Source organism: Sander vitreus, chromosome 9 (genome assembly GCF_031162955.1).
Source record: "Sander vitreus isolate 19-12246 chromosome 9, sanVit1, whole genome shotgun sequence".
Lineage (NCBI taxonomy): Eukaryota > Metazoa > Chordata > Actinopteri > Perciformes > Percidae > Sander > Sander vitreus.
The window spans coordinates 29788711-29816629 of NC_135863.1; the positions used below are offsets into that span (position 1 = coordinate 29788711).

Consider the following 27919-nt stretch of genomic DNA (forward strand, 5'->3'; position numbering starts at 1 on the left):
GAAACGTAGAAAGAAAAAACTTTCATGTCATGTAACACGAAGAAGCAGGTAAACAGCAGAACATTTGATTTCTGTGGTTCTTGGCAGAATATTCAGTTCACTACACTGCGTTTATGTTTTTGTTGTAGAAGAAGAAAATAAATGGAATAAAATATCGTAAATAAAAAAAAGAAGAGAAAAAAGTATTTTCAGACTAATAACGTTTATTGTGCATACTCTATTTATTTTTGAATTAAATGTTAGTTAAAATATCACATTAAAATAAAATCAGTCTGCAGAATATATGACGACATTTCTAACAGAAGGTTCATAATGTTGGAAAGATTCTCCAACCCTAACCAAAGATAGCTTAAGGTTAAATCATATCTGCCCCAACCTCTGGGGCATGTGTTGTAATGGATACCACGGAACTTCTAGGCAAGTCCCGCCCTACGAAGCAGCTCGATTGGTTGGGGTTAGGGGTTACGATGCCTGGCCAATAGTAGTGTGTGAATACTATTGAAGGGCGGGTCTTGCCTAGAAGTTGCGTGGGTTCCTTACTACGTCATCAGACGTTGACGGAAGAAGGTCGGTCACGCCGTAGAAAGCTCCAGATCAACATGGCGACCTGCTTGAAGATGCTGTGCGCTGCTCGGCAGCTGCACAGAAACTCGACTCTGCTAGTGAAAGTAAAGTGTTCCTCCATGGTGCTGAGGACCGGCAGCAGCCGGCCCCTCCTGCCCGACACAGCGGCGCTGAGCCGCCTCCAGACGCCACGCTTCTACACCAGCACCGCGATGACAGCTGGCTGCTGGCTGCCCGCCAGACCTCACCGCTGGATGCGGGTCGGAGCCGCCGCTCTCCGGGGCCAAACCGAGCTCCTTACACCGACCTCTCGACCCTACATGGTTCAGGAAAGGATGTTCGGGAACCGGGCCAGCGGTGCGGGCTTCTCCGGGGAGGACGGCGGGGACAGTGCGGGCTCTGGGGGAGAGGAGTCTGGGGGAGATGGGGGAGCTCCGTACAGTGGACCCCAGATGACGGCTCTCACCCCCATGATGGTTCCGGAGGTGTTCCCCAATGTGCCGCTGATCGCTGTGAGCAGGAACCCGGTGTTCCCCCGCTTCATCAAGATCATAGAGGTGAGGAGGATGAAGGACACGGGATGATGCAATCACACAGCAACACTGTGTTGTCTCTTTAGACACTAAGATACACTACTGTCCCTTTAGACACTCTGAGAGACACTACTGTCCCTTTGGAGACACTCTGAGAGACACTACTGTCCTTTTAGAGACACTCTGAGAGACACTACTGTCCCTTTTTAGATACACTGTGGCGCTGGTTAGTTGCGTTAGCGCTAGAGCTGCTCTAACACATGTTGTCCAGTCTAACACATGTTGTCCTCTGTGTCTCTGGACGAGCTGGTCAATAGCCCTGATGATGTCACAGTGATGTCACCAGGGTTAACTTAGCTCACGCTCACGTTTCGAAGTCAGAATGTTTTTAAATTCCACACACGAGTTTCCTTAAATATGGAAACTGACAACAGATAAAATATAACTGTGTATTAGGTAACGTACCCATTGTCTTTAATCTGGACTGTTCTAGAAGCCTCTACAGATGTGTAACATCTGTCTCCACATCCTCTGCTGCACTGATAGCTGATTGGTGAAGTGTACAAAACTCGATTTCTATTTCTCCTTCCTTTTGGAGAGCCCCTTGCAGGGAAGGATTGATTCCGGGACATTTTCTAGCAGGGTGAATGTGATATTTCAGGACAAAGAGCAGAGCTCAATGTGTCTGTCCTTGTTCCTGTCAGGTGAAGAACAAAGCGCTGATGGAGCTGTTGAGGAGGAAGGTTCGTCTGGCTCAGCCGTACGCTGGAGTCTTCCTGAAGAGAGATGATAAGTGAGTGGTTTCCATGCATGAGGTCTGACACTGCATGCTCTCCTTCACTGTATGGAACACAAACTCCAACGTTGGTTGTTGTTGCTGCTGCTGCTTCACATTAAAAGCCTTCCACCGGTGTGCCAATGGGAGACTTTTATTTTGAAGCAGCTTCAGGAAATGAACGTAATTGTCACTGAGATTGGTGGGGCTTTATTAGAGGTCTTATTTTTCCCTTGACGTGGGAGAATGTGGACGGATGAGTTTAAACTCTGTCAGCCTTCGCGTGTATCTGCTGATGAGCTTTATACGAGCGCAGTCATCTGGAAGTGACCTGCTGCCTGCCGTCCCTGTCTCCTGCAGTAATGAGTCCGACGTGGTGGAGTCTCTGGATGCCGTCTACTCTACAGGGACCTTTGTCCAGATCCATGAGATGCAGGACCTGGGGGACAAGCTGAGGATGATCGTCATGGGACACCGCAGGTTAGAGACGCCGAGAGAAAGGAGAAGACGCTGCTGTCCATGCCGCCCCGCAGCCTGTTGTTACCTCTGCTCTGTGTTCTCTGCTCTGTCAGGATCCGGATCACCAGACAGCTGGAGGTGGAGCCTGAGGAGGCAGCGACGTCCCCCGCGTGGTCCGAGTCGGAGTCCGAGTCCCAACACAAACCGCCACAGAGACGCAAAGCCAAACGCAGCCGCAAGGACCAGCCGGGGTCGGTGACGGAGGAGCTGGAGGACAAGGTGTGTTACATGTCATGTAGACCATTACACACACACACATGCAGACGCGCAGCACACGCACACACATACACATACACATGTAAACATGAGCACTCTAAATGGCCCCAAGTTGATTTCCTGTTGCAGTGTATGTGAATGACATCAACTGACTGGAAGTTAACAAGGGGCCAGGCTGATGCCGAGCAATGGTATTCCATTGAAAAGGTCTACATCGCTCTCAGACAAACACACACGCACACGCATCCCGTTCATACGGCCAAGTAACACTCACACCTTCTTCTAGGCTGTGTGGTCGTTATTCTCCTTTTCTGGGCTAGTAGTGAGTCAGCACACACTGATACTGCTTAACTATATCTATCCAAACACTGGGAATGCAACACAGCTCTTAGGCAGAACAGGAACCCTAACCCACCAGAGCCTCAGATTCCCAGGAAAAGAACCAGGTCCACTGATGTCAGCTGCTTTAGGTAAGCTGAAAGATAGCTGAAGAGTTTCACCACTGAAGTACATGAACTGTGGCCAGGCCCTGCATGGTTAGCTGATGCTGTGGCCCTGTCCTATAGAGGGAGGACATGGAGGATATTTCTAAGTGAAGTTGTGTGTAAAGGGACTCGGCTCAGAGTCAAAAAACGAAGCTGCACCGCTGTGTGTATTTACAGCTACATACAAAATGCAACGGGGGTGGTAGGTGGGGCCGGGCCGGTTAATCCAGATCTGGCTGAATCCAGTTATCAGATGTGCCCCGAGTATTTGAGCTCACAGTAAAGACACACGATGAAGAACAAACAAGAGAAGTTCTAAAGATGTTTGCTCTGACCTCCTTCACTTTGGCACCACTGTGCTTCTCATGTGAATTACAGATATAAGAGAAGAATAATGTATTCATCCAAAAGTTGAACTGTTATTGATGAGCAGTTTATAGACATGGTGATGTGACGTGTGTTGTTGCTGTTGGTCAGGTGTCAGAAGCAGATCTGAGTCCAGAGCTGCAGCCTCTGTCCTCCTCCAACATCCTGATGGTGGAAGTGGACAACATCCAGCATGAACAGTTCACCGTCACAGAGGAGGTCAAGGTACAAACACCCAGTGCTGAAGGAACAGTAGGGGGCAGTAGAACACTGCATTTCATTCACAACACAGAAAGCTCTAATGTGTGTATGTGTGTGTATGTGTGTGTTGAGAGCAGGCGCTGACAGCGGAGATAGTGAAGACCATCAGAGACATCATCGCTCTGAACCCCCTCTACAGGTCAGTCCCAGTCCGTCCTCCCCCCTCGTCCCATCATCCCGCACTCCTCCTGCTCTTTACGATACAGCATGCAGCGCACACAGAGCCTTTTAGCTCTGCATTAACAGTCAGATGACTGCTCGCTCAGTGTTACAAACAGGTTCCCTGTAATATTTTACATTGTGTTCTGTAGTGTTGACATCCTTAATCTCGCTTTAATTTCAAGGATTTGAGCTCTTTTTTTGTCTTCAAGTAATTGAGAACTACATGACTCGAGTTCAGGAAGCAGTATCGCTTTTTATATAAATATATTCACTGGTGTGAAGAATCAAGTCTTTATATCACGCTGCATGGAGGGGAGGCATCTGAATGCAGTCCTCGCTAGACATTCAGAATCTTTTGCCTTAAATATCCTCAAGGGAATAATCCTAAATCTACAGTCAAAATGTTCATTTGTGTGTCATTTGTCTGTGTGTCTGTCAGAGAGTCGGTCCTCCAGATGATGCAGGCTGGTCAGAGAGTAGTTGATAATCCCATCTACCTCAGCGACATGGGAGCAGCTCTGACGGGAGCAGAGTCGCAGGAACTACAGGACGTCCTGGAGGAGACCAATGTGAGCAGCCTGTATGGGGGGGGGGGGGGGGGGGGGTTAGTCCTCATCCTTCAAGGCTCTTCTTTGAACTGAAACCAGCTATTCAGATGACGCACATGTTGTATGCCGTCTCCTTCGCCTCATTCTGATGTGCAAAGCCAGAATGGGATAATTGGCACCCGCTGAGGCAGATGGCCCACAGGAGCTACGGTTGGTGTGACCCCCAGTCATAGTGGGTGTTATTTACCCCATCAGCTGTACCGGAAAGTAAAAATTATGACACAAAGCAGGTTTGGCAACATGAAGGTTGGAGTTATTGCTGGTATTTTCAAACAGTATGTCAGGTACAAAGATGAGGACTAAGTGTGTGATTTGGCAAATGGACGTCTGGTCCCGTGATGAAGATGGGCACACAGACGCCATATATATATATATATATATAGTCATATGAAGGTGGTGGCAGTGATGAGTTGAAAGTGTTCAGGCCTTTGAAACGCGCCGCTGTCTCTCCGCAGATCCCGAAGCGTCTCTACAAGGCTCTGTCTCTGCTGAAGAAGGAGTACGAGCTCAGCAAGCTGCAGCAGCGACTGGGCCGAGAGGTCAGAGGTCATCTCCACACGTAGCAGCTTTTGCCACTCATCACGCTCAGTCACTGATCCCTGTCCCTGCTCTGCTCACAGGTGGAAGAGAAGATCAAGCAGACCCACAGGAAGTACCTGCTGCAGGAGCAGCTCAAGATCATCAAGAAGGTACGACACACACACACACACACACACACACTGACAGACGTAGACAGACAGACAGACACACACACACACACAGGCAGACATACACACAGGCAGACACACACAGACACTGACAGACAAACACATGCACACAGAAAGACAGACACACACACTGACAGACAGACACACACACACACACACCCCAGACAGACACACAGACAGACACACAGACACACATAGATAGACTGACACACTGCCTGTCGGTCACTGTGTCTGTCAGTGTGCGTTGTGTCTGCATTGTGTCTGTTGTTGTGTGTGTGTGTCTGTCACACCAGTGTGACCCCCACAGCATGGCTGTCGTACTGGATTAGCACGATGTATCCAGCAGCTGCAGCATATCACAGAATATCAGTATTATACAGCATACAGTGTGAGATAGTATATTTACAGAAGCTGTGCTTCTGTGTCCATCACTGACTGTGTGTGTGTGTGTGTGTGTGTGTGTGTGTTGTTGTTGTTTCAGGAGCTGGGTCTGGAAAAAGAGGACAAAGACGCTATCGAGGAGAAGTTTAGAGAGCGTCTGAAAGAGAGGACTGTCCCGCAGCACATCATGGACGTCATCAACGAAGAACTGAACAAACTGGGACTGCTGGACAACCATTCGTCAGAGTTCAAGTTGGTCTTGTGTATTTCCTGTCCCACTAGCCTGAGAAGGCCTTTGAGTTATGATCCCTTGACAAATACTAAACATAGTGGCATAACATTTATAATATGTACACGTACAGTATATACATTTTAATATTCAGCATCTGTGGGAAATGATTCCTGATGTCATAATGAACCATGAGCTTTTTCTTTATAGTGCTATATTCAACACCATTTAGCTAGTTCTGTTGATATATCAGACCCATTGTACACTGAGGATACTGAAATCATTTGTTTTACACTGCAACGTGTGTGTGTGTGTGTGTGTGTGTGTGTGTGTGTGTGTGTGTGTGTGTGTTTCAGTGTGACCCGTAACTACCTGGACTGGCTAACCAGCATGCCCTGGGGCGTTAACAGTGAAGAGAACCTGCTGCTGGACAGAGCCAAAGAGGTTCTGGAAGAGGACCATTATGGGATGGATGACGTTAAGAAGCGCATATTGGTTAGCACACACACACACACACACACACACACACACACACACACACACACATAATTACTGTATCCTTGACTTCCTCTGTCTCTGCAGGAGTTCATCGCAGTGAGCCAGCTACGTGGCTCCACCCAGGGGAAGATCCTGTGTTTCTACGGTCCTCCGGGTGTAGGGAAGACCTCCATCGCCCGCTCCATCGCCAGAGCCCTCAACAGAGAGTACTTCAGGTTTAGCGTGGGAGGCATGACCGACGTAGCGGAGATTAAAGGACACAGGTGTGGAAGTGTATACTGCCATTATCACAGAGGGGCCTTATGATAGTTCCCAGCGTCAGTAGCACATCCAGGGCTCTGTCTCTGGGCCATGGAGGGAATCTGGATAGTACTAGAATCAACTGCACCCCGGTGTGCTGGGTTACAGCTGCACAGGCACTCGTATTGAATTTCAGGGCTGATAACTGATCCATTATAACCAATGTGAACCGAACAAGTAAGGTTTATACTTTTGTTTTTCTAATTTAGAGAGACTTGGCCATCCCTATAATAAAGAATACATTTAATTATTGTTAACTTGTTTGTAATAACCTTATTCTATGTTTCAATATATAGACTAATGAACACCAGACTTTGCATGTATAGGCTCAGAAACCCATAAAATGTGGGATAAATGTGCATCACACAATCAATCAACCTGTGTGTGTGTGTGTGTGTGTGTGTGTGTGTGTGTGTGTGTGTGTGTGTGTGTGTGGCTCTCTCTCTTCAGGAGAACATATGTTGGAGCGATGCCGGGGAAGATTATCCAGTGCCTGAAGAAAACCAAGACGGAGAACCCTCTGGTGCTGATAGACGAGGTCAGTACGGTGCTAGTCTCGTATTGCCAGATCTTCCTCCGCAGCGCTGCAGAGGAAGGTCTGGCTAGTCCACACCACATACCTGGATGGGAGAAAAAACGTGCTCTGGTTTATTGGCATTTCTTTAAACCAATCACAATCGTCTTGGGCGGCGCCGTGGCTCCGTCCACCGCTGCAAAATAGCATTGGGAAGGAACTTGTTTTGGTGGAACATGTTTACGTTCAAAAGTTGTTTTAGTCGTGTGAGAGAAAACTCAGATTGGACAGCTAGTCTAGCTAGCTGTCTGGATTTACCCTGCAGAGATCTGAGGAGCAGTTAACCATAGTCCTCAGAAATCCACCAGAGTTTAGAACGCCAACACAAAGAAAGAGGAAGGTGACGGGCATCCGGTGGAATTTCTGGCAGTAAACGTTGATATAGACTAGTATGGTGCTAACATGCTCACGTTAGCATGTTAACAAGCTAGCATGTTGATGTTTAGGAGGTACAATGTTTACCGTGTTAGTTTAGCCCAGGGGTGTCAAACTCAATGTCACCAAGGGCCACACTGGAAAAGGAGAATCACATCAAGGGCCACACTGGAAAAGGAGAATCACATCAAGGGCCAGACATGTATAGTTTATTGACATGCTTTTATTTCATCGAAAAAGTAAAATATCTTTGACTCAATTATTGCATGTCTCATATAGCCTTCTCACTTACGGTTTGGTCCACATAAAGCCCTGGAAAAAGTGAGCAAAAAAGTTCCAAAGCCATCCCAGAATTTAGCAAATCAAGCAAAACCGTGATTACATTTTCTAAGTAGGCTACCACACAGCTGACTCACAACAAGCTCTTTCACAGCCGGAATATGCAAACTCTCTGCTTCTGGGGGAATTTCTGAGTCTCATAGTCGGCAAAGTTGCCAAATTCTGCTCTGAGTGTCACGTAATCGCAAGTCGAAAAACCGTTTCCCATGTTTTTGGTTTGGCGCACAACTAGGTGGGCCAAAATGTATGTGTGAACCTAGATTGATATGCGGGCTGGATCAGAATTTGCGAGGGGCCGGATTTGGCCCGCGGGCCTCGAGTTTGACACATGTGGTTTAGCCTGTTAGCATGCTAACATTTGCCAAGCAATAAACAAAAAGTACAGCTGAGGAAATGTTTTCCGAATGAAATGATTTCAAACCATCATTCATTGGATGTCCCCACAGTGTTGCATGCTGGGAGAATCCCGTGTAAACTTGCTGGATGTTAAATTAGTTTTCCAGTCCAGAACAGCGTCGGTGAGCCTGGATCATTATGTCGGGTTAGGGTTAGTTCGGTTGTTGCCCTGTGCAGTCTCCTCAGTGGTCAGATGAAGGGGTTTAAACTGGGATTTGTCAGTCCACAGTATGTTCAACAGTGCTAACCCTAGACTATCCTGTTTCTGTTGTGAAGAAGCTAAATGTTAATTCCAGCCCGTTAGATGCTGACCTTACACTGAAACTAGCTTCCAGTTTGTTTACCAGAGACTGCTGATTGTTTCTCTTCTTCCTCGACTGTTGCTCAGAGGGATCTCTGTCTGGACACAATCAAGCCCTGTGGCAGCAGATTGCAAACTTTTCGACATGAGTTTGTGTGTATAGGTGTGTATATATTTAAATGTGATTCTAATGTGTCTTTCTGTAACCTGCCATTACCAGGTAGATAAGATGGGTCGCGGTTACCAGGGCGATCCATCGTCTGCTCTGCTGGAGCTTCTGGACCCTGAACAGAACGCCAACTTCCTGGACCACTACCTGGATGTTCCGGTGGATCTGTCAAAGGTGCGTTATTATCGATCCCACTAGGGATCGACCGATATGGATTTTTTTAGTGCCGATACCGTTTTTTTTTGTTTTTTTTCATCAGCCTTAGCCGATGACCGATGCTGGCTGCCGATTTTCTTGAGCCGATACTGCTTTTGCTCCCTCAATTTACATCATCAAAATGTAAACCCTGCCACACTGGATTTGTTTTCGGAATGTGCTCTGCCATTTCTTTAAAAATAATAAGCACAGATCAGTGTCACTTCTGCAATCATCTTACAGTCATATCACCCAAATGATGATATGTGCAATGTGCATCATATGGATGGGTGCACTGCATATGGTTAACTGTGCATGGGTAAAAGGCTTTCATCAACATCTACAACACAGCCTTGGTGATGCATTGTCTTGCTGACATATTATAAGACATTATGATATAATCAGGTCATCACAAAATGTCCTTTGTCAACACATTTTAAATAATTTAAGAAAATGATAAACCTGAAAAGTAGCCACTGAAATATAAAGTGCTTGATTTGTGATTTAAGACTGCCATGGTGCTGGAAGCCTGCACTCTGCTAGTGGGGGAGGGGCAGTGCATGGTCTGCACGTGAACTGCAGCATCTCCAGCAACACAGAGCTGTCTGTGGACGCCTGTCTGTAAATAATGCCGGGAAAAAACTATCAGCGAACGCAGCCGCCACGTATCGGCCGATACATGTAAAAACGCAAATATCTGCTCACTAGATCGCATATAACTTCTAGGCAAGTCCCGCCCTACGAAGCAGGCCGATTGGTTGGGTTTAGGCATTTGCCTCAAGTGGTTAAGGTTAGGATAGCCGACTGGTCAGGGGATAGGACCTGTACAAATCGGGTTACGTAACCTAGCGTAAGCATGGACGCCTGGCCAATAGTAGTGAGTGAATGCTATTGAAGGGGCGGGTCTTGCCTAGAAGTTGCGTGGGTTCCATAATAACGCGTCAAAGGTAGGAGAGTGGGTGTGCTCTTTATGAACATTTCCACAGGCCTCTACCGCTTCCTGTGGCGTTCTCTTCTAAACAAAGTGAACATTGACATGTAAACTGCAGTGTATTTAAGCCCCGCCCATCTCCGTCTGCTCCAATAAAGGTTTTGTTTATCTGTACGGCCAATGTGATTGATACGATCCCAGAGCCTCTCCGGGACAGGATGGAGATGATTAATGTGTCTGGATATGTGGCCCAGGAGAAACTGGCTATAGCTCAGGTAACGCCACGTCTACCTATGCACTTCTTACATCATATCCTGAAATACCTTACAATGTGTTGTTCATTTTGCGTTGTTTTTGAAATTGTGCTGTAGAAGTGTTGTTTTTATGAATATTGTTGCATATTTGCAATGCTAGTTGTTTTTCAAACTGAATATGCCTTGCTCTCCATGGTCTGCGTGTCAGAATTACCTGGTCCCTCAGCTGCGCTCCCGCTGTGGTCTGACGGAGGAGAAGGCCTCTATCTCCTCTGACGCCCTCAGTCTGCTCATCAGGCAGTACTGCAGGGAGTCTGGAGTCAGGAACCTGCAGAAACAAGTGGAGAAGGTAAAATACTACACACACACACACACACACACACACACACACACACACACACACACACACACACACACACACACACACAGACAGACACACGCTGAGGTGAACTAGCATCTCTCGGGCTGTTTGTTAGTCAGAGGCGCGTGCAGCCGTTCCTGGCCCAGACTCTGATGATGAGAGCCGTGTGGAGACAGTCCCAGCACAGACTGAAATGTTTTCAGTATTCCAGTACAGCTCCTTTTTAAAGTCACGTTATTCATTTGGAAACCAATAACTCTGAAATTGAAAACCGTGTCATTTCTCATTTGGATGGCACGCTGCAGCAGAAAGCGGCACATCCTCCTTCAGTTTGTTTTTGGGCGTAATCCCTTTTCCGTCTGTCGTTCAGGTTTTTCGCAAGGTGGCGTTCTGTATCGTCAGCGGTGAACAAACCACAGTGACTATTACGCCTGACAACCTGCAGCTCTACGTGGGTAAACCTATTTTCACAGTGGATCGAATGTATGATGTCACCCCTCCAGGAGTGGTTATGGGGCTGGCATGGACTTCTATGGGTAAGACACACACACACACACACACACACACACACACACACACACACACACACACACACACACATGAACTAGTATGGATAAAAGATGCAACATGCTGAAGGCCTGTCTGCATTGTGTCCTCTGTGTAGGAGGGTCCACGCTGTTTATCGAGACTTCACTGCGCCGTCCTACTGGAGGAGCAGAGACTAAAGGAGAGGGCTCACTGGAGGTGACAGGTCAGTCTGATATCTTCTCCAGATAGTGAACACAGTGCGAGGTAAAGGTGTTGGTGTAGTCGGTCTGATATCTTCTCCAGATAGTGAACACAGTGTGAGGTAAAGGTGTTGGTGCTCCTCTGCAGGTCAGCTCGGCGATGTGATGAAGGAAAGTGCAAAGATCGCGTCAACCTTTGCCAAAGCCTTCCTGATGACCCAGGAACCAGATAATCACCTACTGGTCAACTCCCACCTGCACCTGCATGTCCCTGAGGTAACCATGGTGATACAGTGCTGTATCTTAATGTGATACTAATTACCATTGCGTCATCTTTTCTTTTTTTTTTTCTTTTTTTATAAATCCTTTTTACTTATTCTTCACTAGCTACTAAACGTTATGCAAGAGAAAGTACGTTTTCATTTGTGTAGCATTTTTCCAAACGGAACAGCTCAGAGCCACTCTGCGTAGATCTGAAAATGTCCCGCTTGCTTTGTGCGTCTATAACGTTGCTTGTTTCTAGGGGGCGACTCCCAAGGACGGACCAAGCGCTGGCTGCACCATTGTCACAGCACTGTTGTCCCTGGCAACCAACCGACCGGTGCGCCAGAACGTAGCCATGACTGGAGAAGTGTCACTGACAGGCAAAATACTGCCAGTAGGAGGAATCAAAGAGAAAACCATTGCTGTAAGTACAAGACACACACACACACACACACACACACACACACACACACACACACACACACGTCAGGGATGATGTAGAGCGAGTGTAGAGGGTGATGCAGGACCTGGAGGTGGTAGGATGATTTAGTAAATTTAAGAAATTTAAAGCAACACTATGTAACTTTTCCAGCTTCGGCCCCCCTACAGGTTGGAAGGGGAATTGTCCATTACATTACATTGTCCAGTTCATTCAAACTACACATCCGCTACCCGATCTGGCAAACTTGCATAATGTAATGTAATGGACAATTCCGCTTCCAACCTGTAGGGGGGGCCGAAGCGGGAAAAGTTACCTATTGTTGCTTTATGTCTAGTCCAGAACTACACCAAGATTCCTGACATGGTTTAAAGTGTTAATGGCGCCTCAAGCAGTTGGGGATTCAGTGCCTTGCTTAAGGGCGCTGGAGGTGAACTTGCACCTCTCCAGCTACCTACCAGGCCACACTCCGTACTTTGGTCCATAGGGGTACTTGAACCGATGACCCTCGGGTTTCCAAGCCAAGTCCCCACGGACTGGGTGAGGTCTCAGACTTTTGACACATGGCAGCTCTGAAATTGCACGCAGGCCTAACCCTAAATCAGAAAAGCTACAGGTAAAGAATCTGGGTTCAGAAGGTGGCTTTGGAGCTGATAACACTTTCAAAATGTGCCATCTCTTAATTAAGCTAAAACATGTGAAGTTTGTCTTTAGAGGAAAGGCCATGGAGTAACTACAAGTATAAGTGTGTATGCTCAACAGTCATTTTAGGTTGCCTGTTAAATCTTCATATTTTGTTTGCCCAAAGATCTTTTTATACATGATTACCTTGATATAGTAGCTGGCGTTGGTTTGATAGTTTAGGCTGAGGATAGGTTTTCATAATGTCAAGCAAAGAAACATATTGAAACTATTAGTGTAGTCATTTGTTGAAGTAAAACGTTACGTTGCTCTGGAGTTAAGTTATTGGAAATGTTTGGATCAGATCCGCTGTGCCGGTGACTCGGCGCTATGCTAAAAAATAGCTGCTAACATTTGCGTGTCAATTTCACAGACATACGGGAAGTAAATCTGTCGATAGAAACATTTGCAGCAGATATCTAAGTTATAGCAATATTGAGCTAGCTAAGCAGTTTGTGGTTTATATGTGCAGGATTTATTGAGTTTGGCAAATCCCACGATCTCTACAAAGCTAATGTTAGCTCAATCTGCCTGGCTGACTAACGTTAAACAGGGACAGGAAATCGTCTCTGTTGCTTGAAGTTTGCGGACATATTAGCTAAATCTATCCATTTAAAAAAAATATTTTTTTTAAGCAGTTATCTGAGTAACAACTAGATTGAGCTAGCAAAGCAGTTTTGTGTTTAGAAGTGTTGTATTTATTGAGTTTGGGAAATACTGCGATCTCTACAAAGCTAACGTTAACTTAAGGCCCTGACAGGCAGAAAAGGCAGTCGGACTGATCAGTCGGCTCCCCGAGGTCCAAAAAGTGCCTCGGAACACACCGAAGCGACGCCGACTTGCGCGAGACGTAATGCAAAAAATGAAAACCGGAAATGACGAACGCGTCACGTGGGTCTGGCTTCTCCAGCTGACCAATAATGGCGGCTTATTCAAAATACGGTCTCGTATTTTACGAAAATAGTTCACTGAAACGTGTTTCTGAAAACATTTTAAGCGAGAAATAGGCCATGCGGTTGCTGAATCTGTCTTCATTTCAGATCGACAAAGGTCAGTTTAAAAGATTTTCGTCAGATTTTGAGAGGCGTTCGTCACTCATCCCGCGTGACGTCCCGGGATGCCAGGCAGATTGTACTAGTGTGTTTTGCGAATCTTCTCGTGTGTATCGCTTATCAGTCTTATGGGTTGCTATGCTGTGACCGGACACAAACATGGAGGCGCCAAGGTACCGTGACCTCAGGTGGTCCCTATGAATAGTTGTTTTTGTAGAAGTCCTTGTTAAATAAATGTCTAATTAATGGATTTTCTTGTGTCCATTAGGCCCGTCGTGCTGGTGTGACGTGCATCATCCTGCCCAATGAGAACAGGAAGGACTTCTCCGACCTGCCGGACTACATCACCGAGGGCCTGGAGGTCCACTTTGTGGATCACTACAGACAAATGTACCCCATCGTCTTCCCACAGGACCAGTCTTAACAAGCTTTAACTACAGCGCTAAAACCAAGGCAAGGTGGACCAAGACTTGTTTTTACACTACTTCAGAACCTGTTTAGTTACCACATTCTGTTGTAACATGCACTTTGGTCCTGCTGTGGAGATTGGCGCCTACACTATCTGTTCCAAAATCCTCCCGAGGAACAGCTGGACATAGAACGCAGTTTCAGCCGCTGTAGGAGGACCGACGTGTGACAGAAGACAACTGAAACCACGCAGCCGACTGTGCCAATGATGTCATACGTAATGAAGTCAGGTGATGATGAGCACTGGCCGCTCGTCACAGGATAAGACATCATGGATGAGCAGAGGTAGAGGCGGAAGCTCTCTTTTATAAAGGGCTGTGGACGGACTCTTTCACAGTTTTCTTATATTATTATATATTGTTATTGGCCAGATGTGATGATGATGTCGAAATAAATTAAATAATAAACACAACTCTACCTTTACTAATCAAGGGTTCTCAACCTGGCAACCCCCGTGAACCTGGAGTCTCGGGGGGCTGTGTTTTGAATTTGGACTGCAGTAACCATTGTAAACGCTAGCTAGTTATTAATTTCCAAATACACAATACGCTTGACTGAAAAAAAAAAAAAGCCCTAAAGCCCCGCCCCTAGCAGCTGACAACTTAAACTTTTTCAACTTGTATTGTGCATTAGCTTTTATAACTGTTAATGTTTCACTGTGAGTCGGAGACAAGAGTGAAGTTCTCGCATGAACCGGTTGATTAAACCACTCAAACAGTGCCTTATTATTATTATTATTATTATTATTATTATTATTATTAGTAGTAGTAGTAGTAGTAGTAGTAGTAGATGTGTTTCAGTGTCTCACAGAAAATCAAATGTACGCACGCTGCGTACAGGATTACTGGGGAATGAACTACAGGGCCAGAGTTTGCACTGGCTACTTTCTGGTGCAGTGTAAACCCCTGAACCACCACAATATAAAGTTAGTTGAAAAAAGTCATAGTATATAGTATGTTGAAAAGTGATGAAAATGTCATAGTATAGTATGTCGAAAAAGGTCATAGTATAGTTTGTAAGTTCTAGTATAGTATGTCAAAAAAATATAGTATTTTGTAAAAAGTGATAAAGTCATAGTATAGTATGACGAAAAAAGTAATAAAATCATAGTACATCATGTTGAAAATAGTATGTAAAAAGTCTGGATAAACATACAAACTCCACACAAAAGTCCCAGCCCAGACGGGGGAATTGAACCAAGGGTCAGAGTCTGCACTGGCTACTTGCTGGTGCAGTGCAAACCCCTGAGACCCTGTGCCACAATATAAAGTTAGTTGAAAACAGTCATAGCATAGTATGTTGAAAAAAGCCATTAAAAAGTCATAGTATAGTATGTCGAAAAAAAATGATTAAAAAATCATAGTATAGTATGTCGAAGAAAGTGATTAAAAAAAGTCATAGTAAAGTATGTCATAAAAAGTCATAGTATAGTATGTTGTAAAAAGTGATAAAGTAATAGCATAGTATGTCGAAAAAAGTCTTAATTTCATGTAATAAAAAAAAAAGTCATAGTATGTTTAAAAAAAAAAGTGATAAAAAGTCAGTATAATATATATAAAAAAAAAAAAAAACCAGACTGGGGATTGAACCAAGGGTCAGAGTCTGCACTGGCTACTTGCTGGTGCTTTGCAAGCCCCTGCGTCACCGTACCACAATATAAAGGTTGTTGAAAACAGTCAGAACTGCATGTAAAAAAAACAGTATAGTATGTACTGTAAAAAGTGATAAAAAAAAAAGTCATAGTATAGTATCACGAAAAAAGTCATAAAATCATAGTAGAGTATGTCGAAGAAAGTCAAGAAAAACATACAAACTCCACACAAAAGTCCCAGAGCAGACGGGGGAATTGAACCAGGGTCAGGGTCTGCACTGGCTACTTGCTTGTGCATTGAAAACCCCTGAGCCACCGTGCCACAATATAAAGTTAGTTGAAAACAGTCATAGTATAGTATGTTGGAAAAAGTCATAGTGGGCTACAGTAGGTTGAAAAAGTCATAGTATATCAAATATAGTATGTCGAAAAAAACTTTCCCTCTTGCCATGCAGCACTCAGTCAAGTTGTCACTTAAGTAGAGATTTATAATGAACTTAGAAAAACTAATTCCATGTGAACATTTATTAGGAGGATGTACGTAGTTAAATTCAAAAGGTGTTGTTTTGCATTGGATGTTTGGATCTACACATTTGACACAGCTGGATTTGATTTTCAAAGGGGACAAAAGGTTCAAATGTGAAAAAAACAGTGTCCTTGACAGAGTGCCGGTTGGGGGTGTGATGACCAGTGGCAATAATAGTCACATAATGGAACTATGACTAGAAATAGTAGTTGTAGTAGTTCATGGCGTAGCAGGGCACTGCCAGGCGTTACAGGGTGTAGCAGGGCACTGCAGGGTATACCAGGGCGTAGCAGGGCAATGCAGGGCATAGCAGGACACTGCAGGGCATAGCAGGGCACTGCAGGGTATACCAGGGCGTAGCAGGGCAATGCAGGGCATAGCAGGACACTGCAGGGCATACCAGGGCGTAGCAGGGCACTGCAGGGCATACCAGGGTGTAGCAGGGCAATGCAGGGCATAGCAGGACATAGCAGGGCATAGCAGGACGTAGCAGGATGTAGCAGGATGTAGCAGGGAGTATGAGTTGCACAATATCCATGATGATGGAAAACAAGTAGGGTGATGTTAATATATATGCGTTTTGTTATTGTTGACAGAACATCACTACAGTACCCAGGAATAATTTATAGTTTAGATAAAAGGTGTTTTTTCCCCACTTATTGTCTTCCTTTGTCTTGTTGCAGTCACATTAAATGCAATTCATTGAATATTTGATAGATGGAGCTAAAGACAAGATGAGAATGATACTCAGCATTTTGTTTCAGTTTCCTCTCTGTCTACTTAGCTTTTCCCTATCACAGAGGCAGAACATGGGCCAGTATCATCTGCAGCTTGTCAGACTGGGGGACTCTCATACAGCGGTGGAAAGTAACTAAGTAGGCTACATTTCTCAAATACTGTACTTATTAAATATATACTTTACTTGAGTGTTTTTAATGCTACTTTTTACTTATACTCCACTACATTTTAGAGGAACCACAAGGGCACTCGGAGAGAGCTGACCTCCGCCAAGGCATGCCGTAATCTCACAATGTTAATGCAGTGTGAATTTTCCCTGTCAGGAAGTCATTTTCTTTCCGACACCACGTGAAAGAAAATGAATTCAGCACCAATACCCAATCTCACAATGTTAACAAAAGTAGAAAATCATTTTTTGTATTAGTCCCATGATTTGGATCCAAAATGTAATGGGTTCTTTCTTGGCCCGTGTTAAGGCAGATTTATGCTTCTGCGTCGAATCGACGGCGTATCCCCGCAGACCCCTCTGCGTCGCCGCGAACCCCCCTCCGAGCCATCCGCCGTTGCTCGACGTGCACCTCCAAAAATTTGTAACTTTGCGTCGAGGCTACGCAGACCACAAGGACTGTGATTGGTCAACTGGTCCTGTGTGTTGGAAGTCAGTTTCAAGCAGCCTACTGTGGGGAGTAGCAACATGCTAGTTCACTGACATAAGCTTTGCAAATAAACTCAGACATATTTTGGTTACAATGACGGGGTTATCCGTTTGTAAAGTGTCTATATGTCAGTAACGTTTTGAAATTAGCACTTCGCCAGCAAGCAGTACTTTGTGGGCAGCTGTGCTAAAGTTAGCTTGCTAACATAACATAAACTGGCTGGCAGACAGCTCGCAAATAACCTCTGACTTATTTTTTACAGTTAGTAGTTACAGTAACTAGGTCAATGGATTTTACTGTGTCTATTTCTAGATACTTTTTTACAAAATCTAAGCAAGAGAAGGCCAAACAAATAACATTAATATGTTAGCACGACACTCTATGGCAGCAGTGTCAAACTCCGTTTCACTACGGGCCCCACTGGAAAATAAGAATCTCGTCAAGGGCCAGGCATTTTTAGTTTATTGACATGTTTTTATTTAATCGAAAAAGTCAAACATCTTTGACTGTATTATTTCATGTCTCATATACTCTTCTCACTTACAGCTTGGTCGACATAAAGCCCCCAAAAAGTAACTGCAAACGAAAAAAGCAAGGGGAAAAAAGTTGGAAAACGCGCCAGAAACGTTGGCAAAAGTTGCAAAAACGTTGAAAAAAAGTGCCAAAAGCATCGACAAAAGTGACAAAAACTTCCAAAAAAGCAACAACAAATGACACTTACTGACAGAAGCATTATGTCATAAACGTTTATAATGTTTATGACACGTTCATGACAGTGTCATGTCACTCTTATGTAGATACCTTCAAGTAAAGTGTAACCCACAATTCTTTATGGACCGGGCTTTGTGTACAGGGCATTGTCATGTTGAAACAGAATAAGCATCTTTCCCAAACCAAAAAGTTGGAAGTATTCCATTGTCTAAAATATGACTGTATGATGTAGCATAAGGTCCTTACCATTTATTTTCTCAATCACCTTCTTACTACCAGTGACTACACAAAAACACTATTTTCCAACACAGTTGGATCAGTTTTTCTAATTTACTATCAGAGAAGTCTGTGTTTTTTTCTCTGAGCGCTTCTCGCTGGTGTCAAGTGGGCTGAGCTCCATTGGAAAAAGGTTATGTCACGTACTTCTTGAGTCAGAATGTGATGACAGTTGGTGGGTTGCTTGGTCACTGTCAATCAAATCTGATGACACCATAACCCACACAGTCCTGATTATCGCAAGAACTTTTTGATTTTTGTTTTTTAGAGAAATACTTCCACTTTTAACTTAGGAGGATAAGTTAAAGATTTTCAAGTGTGCCTTATAACAATACACACATGCCCTAATACCCCCACCACTTTGCAAAGGGACTGGGGATGCTGTGACATGTCTCCTTTAGCTTTAGCTCTTTCTTACACACTATCCAACGCTACCAGATGATCAGCAAACTCCACCATGTCAACGTCCCCCCCCTCCCCAGATTTGACAGGCCTTAGGGCCTTATTTTAGACATAATTCCTTACATAATCCCTTACACTAGGTACACAGTTTCCTCAGTAACGGACTCTAAGCCGTCAGGGTGTGCACCAGCGTCATCACCAACACTGGAGCCCCCCCCAAGTCTCCAGGACAGGAGAAGGGAACTCTCAGTCAGTTGTCCCGGGCCCTGCGGACTACTCAATGGACTCATGATCCTGTGACTTTATTATGTTCCTTGTGGCTATGTTTTTTGTGATTGATTCCTTTAATTGTTCTAATTTGTACAGGCTGAGAAAACTAATTTCTTCTAACAGAGAACACTAAATAAATGATCTATTATCTGTCTGATGAAATTCCAATGTAAGAAGTAGAGGACAAAATCTGCAGTCCTCATTATGTGCAAAAGTCCATTCCAGTCCAACCGCACTTAGGCTGCAGTCTGAGACAAAGGAAGTGGATATCTTAGCAAGTTACGTTAAACGTTAAAGGACAATTCCGGTGCAAAAATGAACCTAGGGGTTAATAACGCGTGTGTACCGAGTCGACCGTTCTCTGGGATTTGTTTTCATGCTAATCGAAAGTGACCAGTTTTAGCGCAAACCGCTAATTAGCTTATAAAGCTAGTCATCGTGGCATGGGTAAAGTAAAAAGAAATCTCGATTTCTATACCACTGACAAGGCTCAAAATAGCATCACACTTCCACAGTAGCATAATGAGGGTCCCTACATGTAAACCGAAGCATGGAGAACTTTGTAAGTGTACAGACAGTTTATTAAAAAGATAGTTTAGAAAGACAGTACCGTTTGGTATACAGGCAGGCGCCATCTTGGGAAAACAGTCACGACCAGTCGAACGACGAACGCCGTGCAACCAGTAACCAGTAACATAGCTCAAGCACGGCGTTCGTCGTTCGACTGGTTCGACTGGGTTTTTTTTACGAATTAACAAATTCCCTCTTTATTTCGTCATATTAGCTTTGTTTAATAGACCTTGATCTCTTACATTGGATTTGTATTAGGAAGGGACGCTTCAGGGCCAGTATGGACATGAGGAACAATTACAGTAACCAATAACCCTTTGAATGTACACATGGGCAGGCATGTCGGTGTTAGACCGTGAGCCAACTTTCAATTTTTTTTTTTATTGTCGCATTAGCTCATGCATGACTGTGGTGAGCAAACTTAAATTTCATGTTCAGATGCTTTACGTGATTAATTTCCAAGAAAGGAAACAGGAAACAGAGCGGAAGACACGTTACATGATATATTAACCATTGATTTGATTTGTAAAGTTTTGCTTCTTCTTATTTGCTCATTTGCTGGTGGAAGAAGTATTCAAATAGAAAGTAGCAATATACTACTTGTAAACTTTGTAAACTACTTTGTAAAAAAAATACTCTGTTCAAACTTCTGCATTCAAAATCACACTCAAGTATAAGTACAAAAGCGTGAGCATCAAAATATACTTAGAGTACTGAAAGTAAAAGTTATGCAGAATGGCCTATTTCAGAATCATATACATGATATCACTGAATTATAATTAGTGATGCATTAATGTGTTAATCACTTTAATGCTGAAGCTGGTAAAGATGGGGCTTATTTTAATTATTTTATATATTGCTCAGCAGCTCATTTATTAGTTCAGTGGTTCCCAAACTTTTTCACATCAAGGACCCCTAAACTGACACAAATTAGACCACGGACCCCCATTTGATCAGATTGTGTCCCAGTGTCTCCCACCTTATTTTTTTTGCCTTTTGATGTTTTATTACAAAAAGGGTATGAAACCCATGACCAAAATAGTCATACATTCTGCCATTGTATTACTTATAGATGGAATTATAGTGAAATTAAATGATTCCCCTTTTTGCTGGGGACCCCTGGGAGTCCCCCGACCCCACTTTGGGAACCACTGTATTAGTTGATTCTGTTATTTTGTTTTAATAATCTAAATCTGCAAAGTAACCAGAGCTGTCAAATAAAGCAGAGTGAAGTAAAGAGTACAATAGTTGACTCTGAGATGTAGTGGAGTAGAAATATAAAGTAATAGCATAAAATAGAAATACCCAAAAGTACAAGTACCTAAAAATTGTATTTAAGTACAGTACTTGAGTCAATGTACTTAGTGTTGGAACATTCCACCACTGACTGGAGGTCCACATAAACAAGAAACAATGGATGCACAATATCCCTCATCAATCAACTTGTTGCATTAACATGCTAATGGGAACCAGTACACAAAAAGTCAATTTCTGCTTCTGCTGATCAGTAACCACTGAGATTCTGTGAGTAATTTGGGGTTTAGCCCAAAATGATGGAAACATAGAAGTTTGTTCACTTTAAAGAGGATTGTTTGTCTCTTGTTTCAAGGCACACCAGGTCTGGAGACAGTAACTAACACGTTTAAAGTTAGTCACATGAATAAAAGGAAGCACAAACTCACAAAAATCGACCTGCACAGAAGTGAGACCCTCGTCATGCTCACACAGGAAGGAAACACGCCTCAAACCCGCCACTGTTCAGTCCTCTCATCTGTGCCCAGCACGCATATCTTGTCACACTGCACTGACATGAATGTTTGTGGTGTACTGAAGAAAAACCTTGCAATGAGGGTGTTAAACTGCAAAAAAACCCAAAAAGAAAACGTACCATTGCAACGATGCAGAGCACTCTTACTCTTACAGTCTGTAAGTTAAATGATAAACTTTTCACTAACCAGGAGAAGTATTTCTTCCCCCATTTCTGCTACTTTTGGACTGTTAAACTGCATCTTTACTGGAATTTACTGGGAATTACTGGAATTGTTGGGTCTTTGTAAATTATAGAGTGTGGTCCAGACTTAGATAACTCTTGTTATGATTTGATACTATAAATAAAATTGAATTGAATCTTTCAAAAAATACAAACCTGCTTGTCTCAGACTTCTGCTCTACCTCAGTGGAATATATGGAAATCTAGTTCATTATAAGGAGCAAGACCACATTCGAGTTGGTGTCTTATCTAAATACTTTCCAGTGGTCATAAACAAAACTCATGTGGGTGTTCATAACATGGCAGACAATCACTTCTTTTTTTCGTTTTCATTTATTAAAGCATTTCTCTATTTCACCAAATGAAAATCAACTTAAATGATATGTTTATTTACTTCCAAACAACCATTATAATCACACATTTAGACACCATCCATGTCAGATCCACACTAAAATAAATATTTAAGTGGCCGGGTTAGCGCAGTTGGTAGAGCAGGCGCACATATATAAGAAGCTTACTCCTCGGTTTACTCAGTGGGCCCTGGTTCGACTCCGACCTACGGCCCTTTGCTGCATGTCATTCCCTCCCCCCTTTCATCTGTCCTGTGAAATAAAATGATCTTCAAAATAAATATTTAAAAAAATGCTACCACTAAATCAGCGTGTTAGTGTTAACTGATTCAACATTTATAAAAACTTGTTTATGTACATGTGTGGAAATTGCTTCAATTAATCTCACTGCCAACTTTAAAGCTGGCAATTAAAACAATGTGCGATATTTCCCCTGGGTTTTAACATTGCAAACCATTTCATATTATGCTATTCAGTGCAGTTATTGTAGGCTATAGCGATCACATTCAACATAGGAATCAAAGTGATGAGTAAGATTCAGAGACATTCAGGTTTCCATTCTTTCAGTGGAGTAAAATCATTACACTAAAGCCTTCAGATCTTGTAGAGACCAAAGAAATTGGCATAATAAGCATGACTAAGGTAAATAGGGTGTGATACATTCACAAAAACTCTGTCGGATTTCTGCAGCTGCAAGGCGGAGCCGAGGTAACTGTCTGTGGTCCAGGAGTGGCCCTGCTGCTGAGAGCAGAAACCCCCTCTGTGGGCCTCCATCAGGGTCAAGGGCGAGGGGCGCCCTGCTCTCCTCACAAACACAGAGTGAACGAATGAGGACGAACAGTCCTTAAAGATCAACTCCACTCGTGAGTAAACGTGGTAGAGTCCAGTCTCATTGACTTGCAGGGCACCATCTTCAAACCTGTAAGCCACTGCTCCGGATATGAACGCCCGGCCTGCCTGCGACTCCCATCGCAAAGTCTTAGGGAAGTGTTCTTTTTCAATCCGCCCTGCAACAGAGGAGAAAGGCTGTTATAACTCGTTCAGTCCTATTTAGGATAGAGAATCAGAGTACCGGTTACATTTTTATTATTATGTTACCTATCACATGTGCTGCAGGTCTGTTGTCTTTGTCTTTTCCATTGAACTCGGGTTTATGACCTGAAAGAACCATCAGATAAGAGTCACATCACCCCCTCTTTTTCTCCTTTATTGGGAACATTTTCACTTTGTTGGGAATCATTCACGTGTGGTGAGAGTTGTTTATATTTACCAATTTGCTTCTGAGGTGTTTTAAACTCAGTCACGGGTTGAACCTTATTAGCGAGACAAAAGAGAAACAGAGAAATGTCAATACCACATCACACAAAGACACTTGCGCCTCCGTGCTTTCTTCTAGAAGCCTTCTCAGAGCTAAAGTCAGAGAGAGAGAGGAAATCCTGTTTGACTGGACCACAGATGGAATGATTACATCCATGGTTTGCACTTTTTAAATGTCAAAAGCAGAGCTGAGATACATTAACTCTTCACATGATGGCAGTAAAGTGAATTCATTATTAAACGTTGCAGTTAACTTTCCAGATGTGTTCCACTCTCCCACCTTACACCTCTCCATCACCCCCTCTCTATGCAAAGGCGAGAGAAGTCACACCTTTTATATTTGCAGCTTTGCCCCCATTAAAACAGTACAAGAAGCAATATTATACACATTCAAATACTAATAATATTGACATTATTTCTTGACAACTGCCCAATTACTTACTTTGCGGTCACATTCTACAACCTCAAAACTATATTTCCACATACTGCTGCAGTCATCATTACCAATATTAATACAGTAAAAGCTCACTCTTTTTTTTTTTTCACTCTCCATGTTCACTTCCACATCCATCACGTCTTGCGGCCCCTTACCGTTCTCAACTCTTTCAGTTCTTGCTGCATGTGGTTAATCTGGTAGGCTTCGAACCCCAGGGCTGCAAACACAAGCAGGAAAAGAAACAGCACGACCAGGGCCAGACCGGGGCTGACTCCCATGCAGCCCCGACTCTTCTCACGGCTCCGAGTCCTCTCCTGGGCCGGCGGGAAGGACCAGCAGGGTACAAGACTGGGTGGATGGACGGAGTGCTGCGGACCTCCACCTCCACCTCCATCTACGAGGAACACCTGTGGGAACGGATAGCTCTGGTCATGGGTCATGGTGCACGTCCTGTGGGGAGACAAACTGTGTGCATCTATTGCCTCTGCACAAAAGAGGTGTATACCTTTGTCTGAGCACCTCGGTCTTAAAAAAAAGAAAAATCAAGATCAAGGCATTCACCACCCACAAACCCCTCCCACAAAGAAGAAGTGCACATGACTTCTCATTAACTTACACAAGCCAAGAAACTATCAAACCATCCATTTATCCCTCTCCTCTGGTCTGTATTGATGCTTACTATTTATTTATTTAGTACTTGTTGCATAATTACTGACTTCATTGAGCTTTATCACACAGTTTGGGTTATTTATTTGCTCACTAGTTCAATCTTGTCTTTGTACTTCGCGTGTAGAAAAGTAGTGTAGCTCAGTCTGAAACGAAAGGAAGATAGAGGTTTCAGCTGACCCACACCTCACTAACCACCCACAAGTCATCATCAGAAAGATGATATGTTTCTCACAAATTCCACGAAAGGAAAGACTGAACAACCAAGACGAGTTACCTGCCCAGCATTTTATATGAATAGCAACAGGTCTTTTGGCCTAGGGTAACATCTATCTAATAAAGCGGGGCACCTCTGTGTGTGTGTGTGTGTGTGTGTGTGTGTGTGTGTGTGTGTGTGTGTGTGTGTGTGTGTGTGTATATATGTATGTATGTCTCTGTGTCTGTCTTTGAAATATCTCATGAACCATTCATCCAATCAACTTCACACTTGGTTTCCTGGGTACCCAAAGCTTTTTTTCACCTTTGTAACATTGCCAAAATTAGGCACATCCTGTCTCAAACGATGCTGAAAAACTAGTCTGTGCATTCGTTACTTCCAGGCTGGACTACTGTAATTCCTTACTATCAGGTTGCACAAATAAGTCCCTTCAGACTCTCCAGCTGATCCAAAATGCTGCAGCGCGTGTTCTGACAAGAACTAAGAAAAGAGATCATATTTCTCCTGCTACGTCCTGTTACGCCCTGTAACGCCCTGCAGTGCCCTGCTACACCATGAACTATAACTACCATTTCTAGTCATAGTTCCATTATCTTTATTGTGACTATTATTGCCACTGTTCATCACACCCCCAACCGACACCATCAGACACCACCTACCAAGAGCCTGGGTCTGTCTGAGGTTTCTCTCTAAAAGGGAGTTTTCCTCGCAACTGTCGCACTAAATGCTTGCTCTTGGGGTAATTACTGGAATTGCTGGGTCTTTGTAAATTAAAGAGTTTGGTCTAGACCTACTCTATCTGTAAAGTGTCTTGAGATAACTGTTGTTATGATTTGATACTATACATAAAATTTAATTGGGACTGCGGTTCACATAACGTGTTCAACATAACATGTTTGCTGGATATAACAAGCAAACTTTTCTTCATGTTCCTGGAGCACGAGCGGATAGCTGACAGGAACATCGCAATTGTTGTTGAATAAGGGTGGGGGGGGAAAAGGGCGCTACGTAACACTGGCTTTTCCGTGTCTATTATTTCGCTAACAGAAAACTCCATAAAAAGCCATTTGCCAACACTAAATATCAAACAAAAACCAGACACTATATCAATTCAATTCTATGTATAGCATCAAATCATAACAAGAGTTATCTCAAGACACTTTCTTGATAGAGTAGGTCTAGACCACACTCTAATAATTTACAAAAACCCAACAATTCCAGTAATTACCCCAAGAGCAAGCATTTAGTGCGACAGTTGCGAGGAAAAACTCCATTTTAGGGAGAAACCTCAGACAGACCCAGGCTCTTGGTAGGTGGTGTCTGACGGTGTCGGTTGGGGGTGTGATGAACAGTGGCAATAATAGTCACAATAAAGATAATGGAACTACGACTAGAAATAAAAACAGAGAAGAGAAAGGGTGCCGTGTCTGAAGCTATACACCCTCCCCTGCCGGTCTAGGCAAACGCTGCAACTCCTCACTCCCTAACTGTAAGCTTTATCAAAGACGAGAGTTTTAAGTTTACTCTTAAATGGGGTGACGGTGTCTGCCAACGATAATACGATATTGTTGACGAAAAAGACAACACTAAAATTCTCTCTCTCAAGTAGCCAACACTGTAAGTGAGTAGTAGGGTATACAGTGGAGTTGCATATTAAGTTTATTAAGGTTCGGGGTCCTTCTGTAAGTTATTTTGGGGTACAAGTTGGTTCTGGAGAATTCTAAAACCAGCAATACCACAGGCCAAGCAATCAGCCCATTCCAAACAGGCACATTTTCAACTGGCACTGTACTAGTACTTTTAACATAGGTGGGGATTCCTTTTTTGCACCCTTTCACATCTAAACCATGTCCTGAATATTTATCTTTGGTATTCCACACGTTTAAAAATGCATTAATTATTAAAGTTGTATTACTTTATCAGTCTTTATGAGACACAGTGTGTAAGTAAACATTGATACAGCAGTTTCAGTAGAACAGCGTATTCTTGGTGGGAAGACACTGCTGCCACATGAAAAGGCCATATGTCTCTACATTGGCTTTCCTGCATGTGAAAAGCTAGTAGTGAGAGACAGCGATACTTCACTGGGGGTGAGAATTAACCCCAACCACTACCTCAGAGATGAGCTTACAGGAAAGTCATGCACATAGCCCTTATTCCTCTCCGCTCAGTGAAAAGTTAATGCCATTGTGGTCTTTCTGCCACTTTTCGGGTTTGTTACTTAGGATTCAGAACAATCACCCTGCATCTTCATTGTGGTTGCAACCGTTTCCATGAGTGGGTTTTGGTGATTTTTGATAAAGGGCATCTTTTTGACCTCATAAATGGAATTCATTGCAAGAAATTAGCAGCCTTGTAGTGCAGAGCAGGGGGCCTAAACAATAAAACTTTGTTAAACTGCTTTGTTATAATTGACATCAATTGTAAAGCTAAGCCAGTCTGATATACTGTATTGTCTAACTTAGTCTTTGTTTTGTGTGTATTTTGGTACCCGCACAGGAAGCTTGGAGGCCTCTGCCCTGTCCACTGTTGCAAAACTTTCATTTCCTTTCTCCAGGCCCCTGCAGAGACAAAGGGAAACCCACCTTGCAGTGTGCATACAGAGCTCTAACTAAAAGGGTAACTACGTCAAACTAAACCATCAACTTCACAGGGTGTCTGCACTCTCTGAGCTGATGTGTCTGTTTCCCAGAAGTGTCATGCAGTCCTCGCAGCAGCAGCATCTGCAGAGTGGGTTATAGTGGTAGGGTGGGGTTGTGGGGTCTAATCAGGTCGTGCTCTGAACTGCTTCTCCAGTTAGTATAACCAGGCAATGACAATAAAATGAATCACTGAATCAGCAAGTCTATTACCGTCTGTTTCTCACAGCCTGCTTTCTGTTGCATAATGGAGATGCTTGTGGTCGTGATGACTGATTATGTACCTAAATGCAGTACTGCTTGAAAATGACAGAATGTATCATGCTGAAATGAATGACAATTACCCTTGTCATGAAAACATACCTTTTCCCTTACGCAGCAGGTGTTGTGAGTGGGGCTTTAATATTCAGATTTTCTGTATACCAATTACATG

At 43.7% G+C, this 27919-nt stretch overlaps 2 protein-coding genes across 2 annotated transcripts; one reads left to right on the top strand and one right to left on the bottom strand.

Moving 5' to 3' along the window:
* The first annotated feature begins 537 nt into the window (after positions 1–537).
* Positions 538–14543, top strand: lonp1 (lon peptidase 1, mitochondrial). The gene is made up of 21 exons (XM_078259590.1): positions 538–1121; positions 1802–1890; positions 2233–2352; positions 2445–2610; positions 3570–3683; positions 3797–3858; positions 4321–4450; positions 4945–5028; positions 5110–5178; positions 5678–5829; positions 6163–6301; positions 6389–6567; positions 7055–7142; positions 8810–8932; positions 10043–10159; positions 10347–10487; positions 10870–11035; positions 11164–11250; positions 11376–11503; positions 11751–11915; positions 13932–14543. Exons 1-21 carry the CDS (start codon positions 600–602, stop codon positions 14085–14087), a joined length of 2997 nt encoding a protein of 998 aa, XP_078115716.1. The 5' UTR covers positions 538–599; the 3' UTR covers positions 14088–14543.
* A 7632-nt stretch (positions 14544–22175) lies between these two features.
* Positions 22176–24494, bottom strand: faslg (Fas ligand (TNF superfamily, member 6)). The gene is made up of 4 exons (XM_078259591.1): positions 24120–24494; positions 23482–23524; positions 23310–23369; positions 22176–23218 (listed from the first exon to the last, which is right to left on the bottom strand). Exons 1-4 carry the CDS (start codon positions 24402–24404, stop codon positions 22806–22808), a joined length of 801 nt encoding a protein of 266 aa, XP_078115717.1. The 5' UTR covers positions 24405–24494; the 3' UTR covers positions 22176–22805.
* Positions 24495–27919: the final 3425 nt, after the last annotated feature.

Coding starts and splice junctions, on each gene's coding strand:
- lonp1 (XM_078259590.1), top strand. CDS start 600: ATGGCGACCTGCTTGAAGATGCTGTGCGCTGCTCGGCAGCTGCACAGA. Junction 6,568..7,054: donor GCGGAGATTAAAGGACACAG/GTGTGGAAGTGT, acceptor CTCTCTCTTCAG/GAGAACATATGTTGGAGCGA. Junction 7,143..8,809: donor CTCTGGTGCTGATAGACGAG/GTCAGTACGGTG, acceptor TGCCATTACCAG/GTAGATAAGATGGGTCGCGG.
- faslg (XM_078259591.1), bottom strand. CDS start 24,404: ATGACCCATGACCAGAGCTATCCGTTCCCACAGGTGTTCCTCGTAGAT. Junction 23,370..23,481: donor AACACCTCAGAAGCAAATTG/GTAAATATAAAC, acceptor TGGTTCTTTCAG/GTCATAAACCCGAGTTCAAT. Junction 23,219..23,309: donor ACCTGCAGCACATGTGATAG/GTAACATAATAA, acceptor CCTCTGTTGCAG/GGCGGATTGAAAAAGAACAC.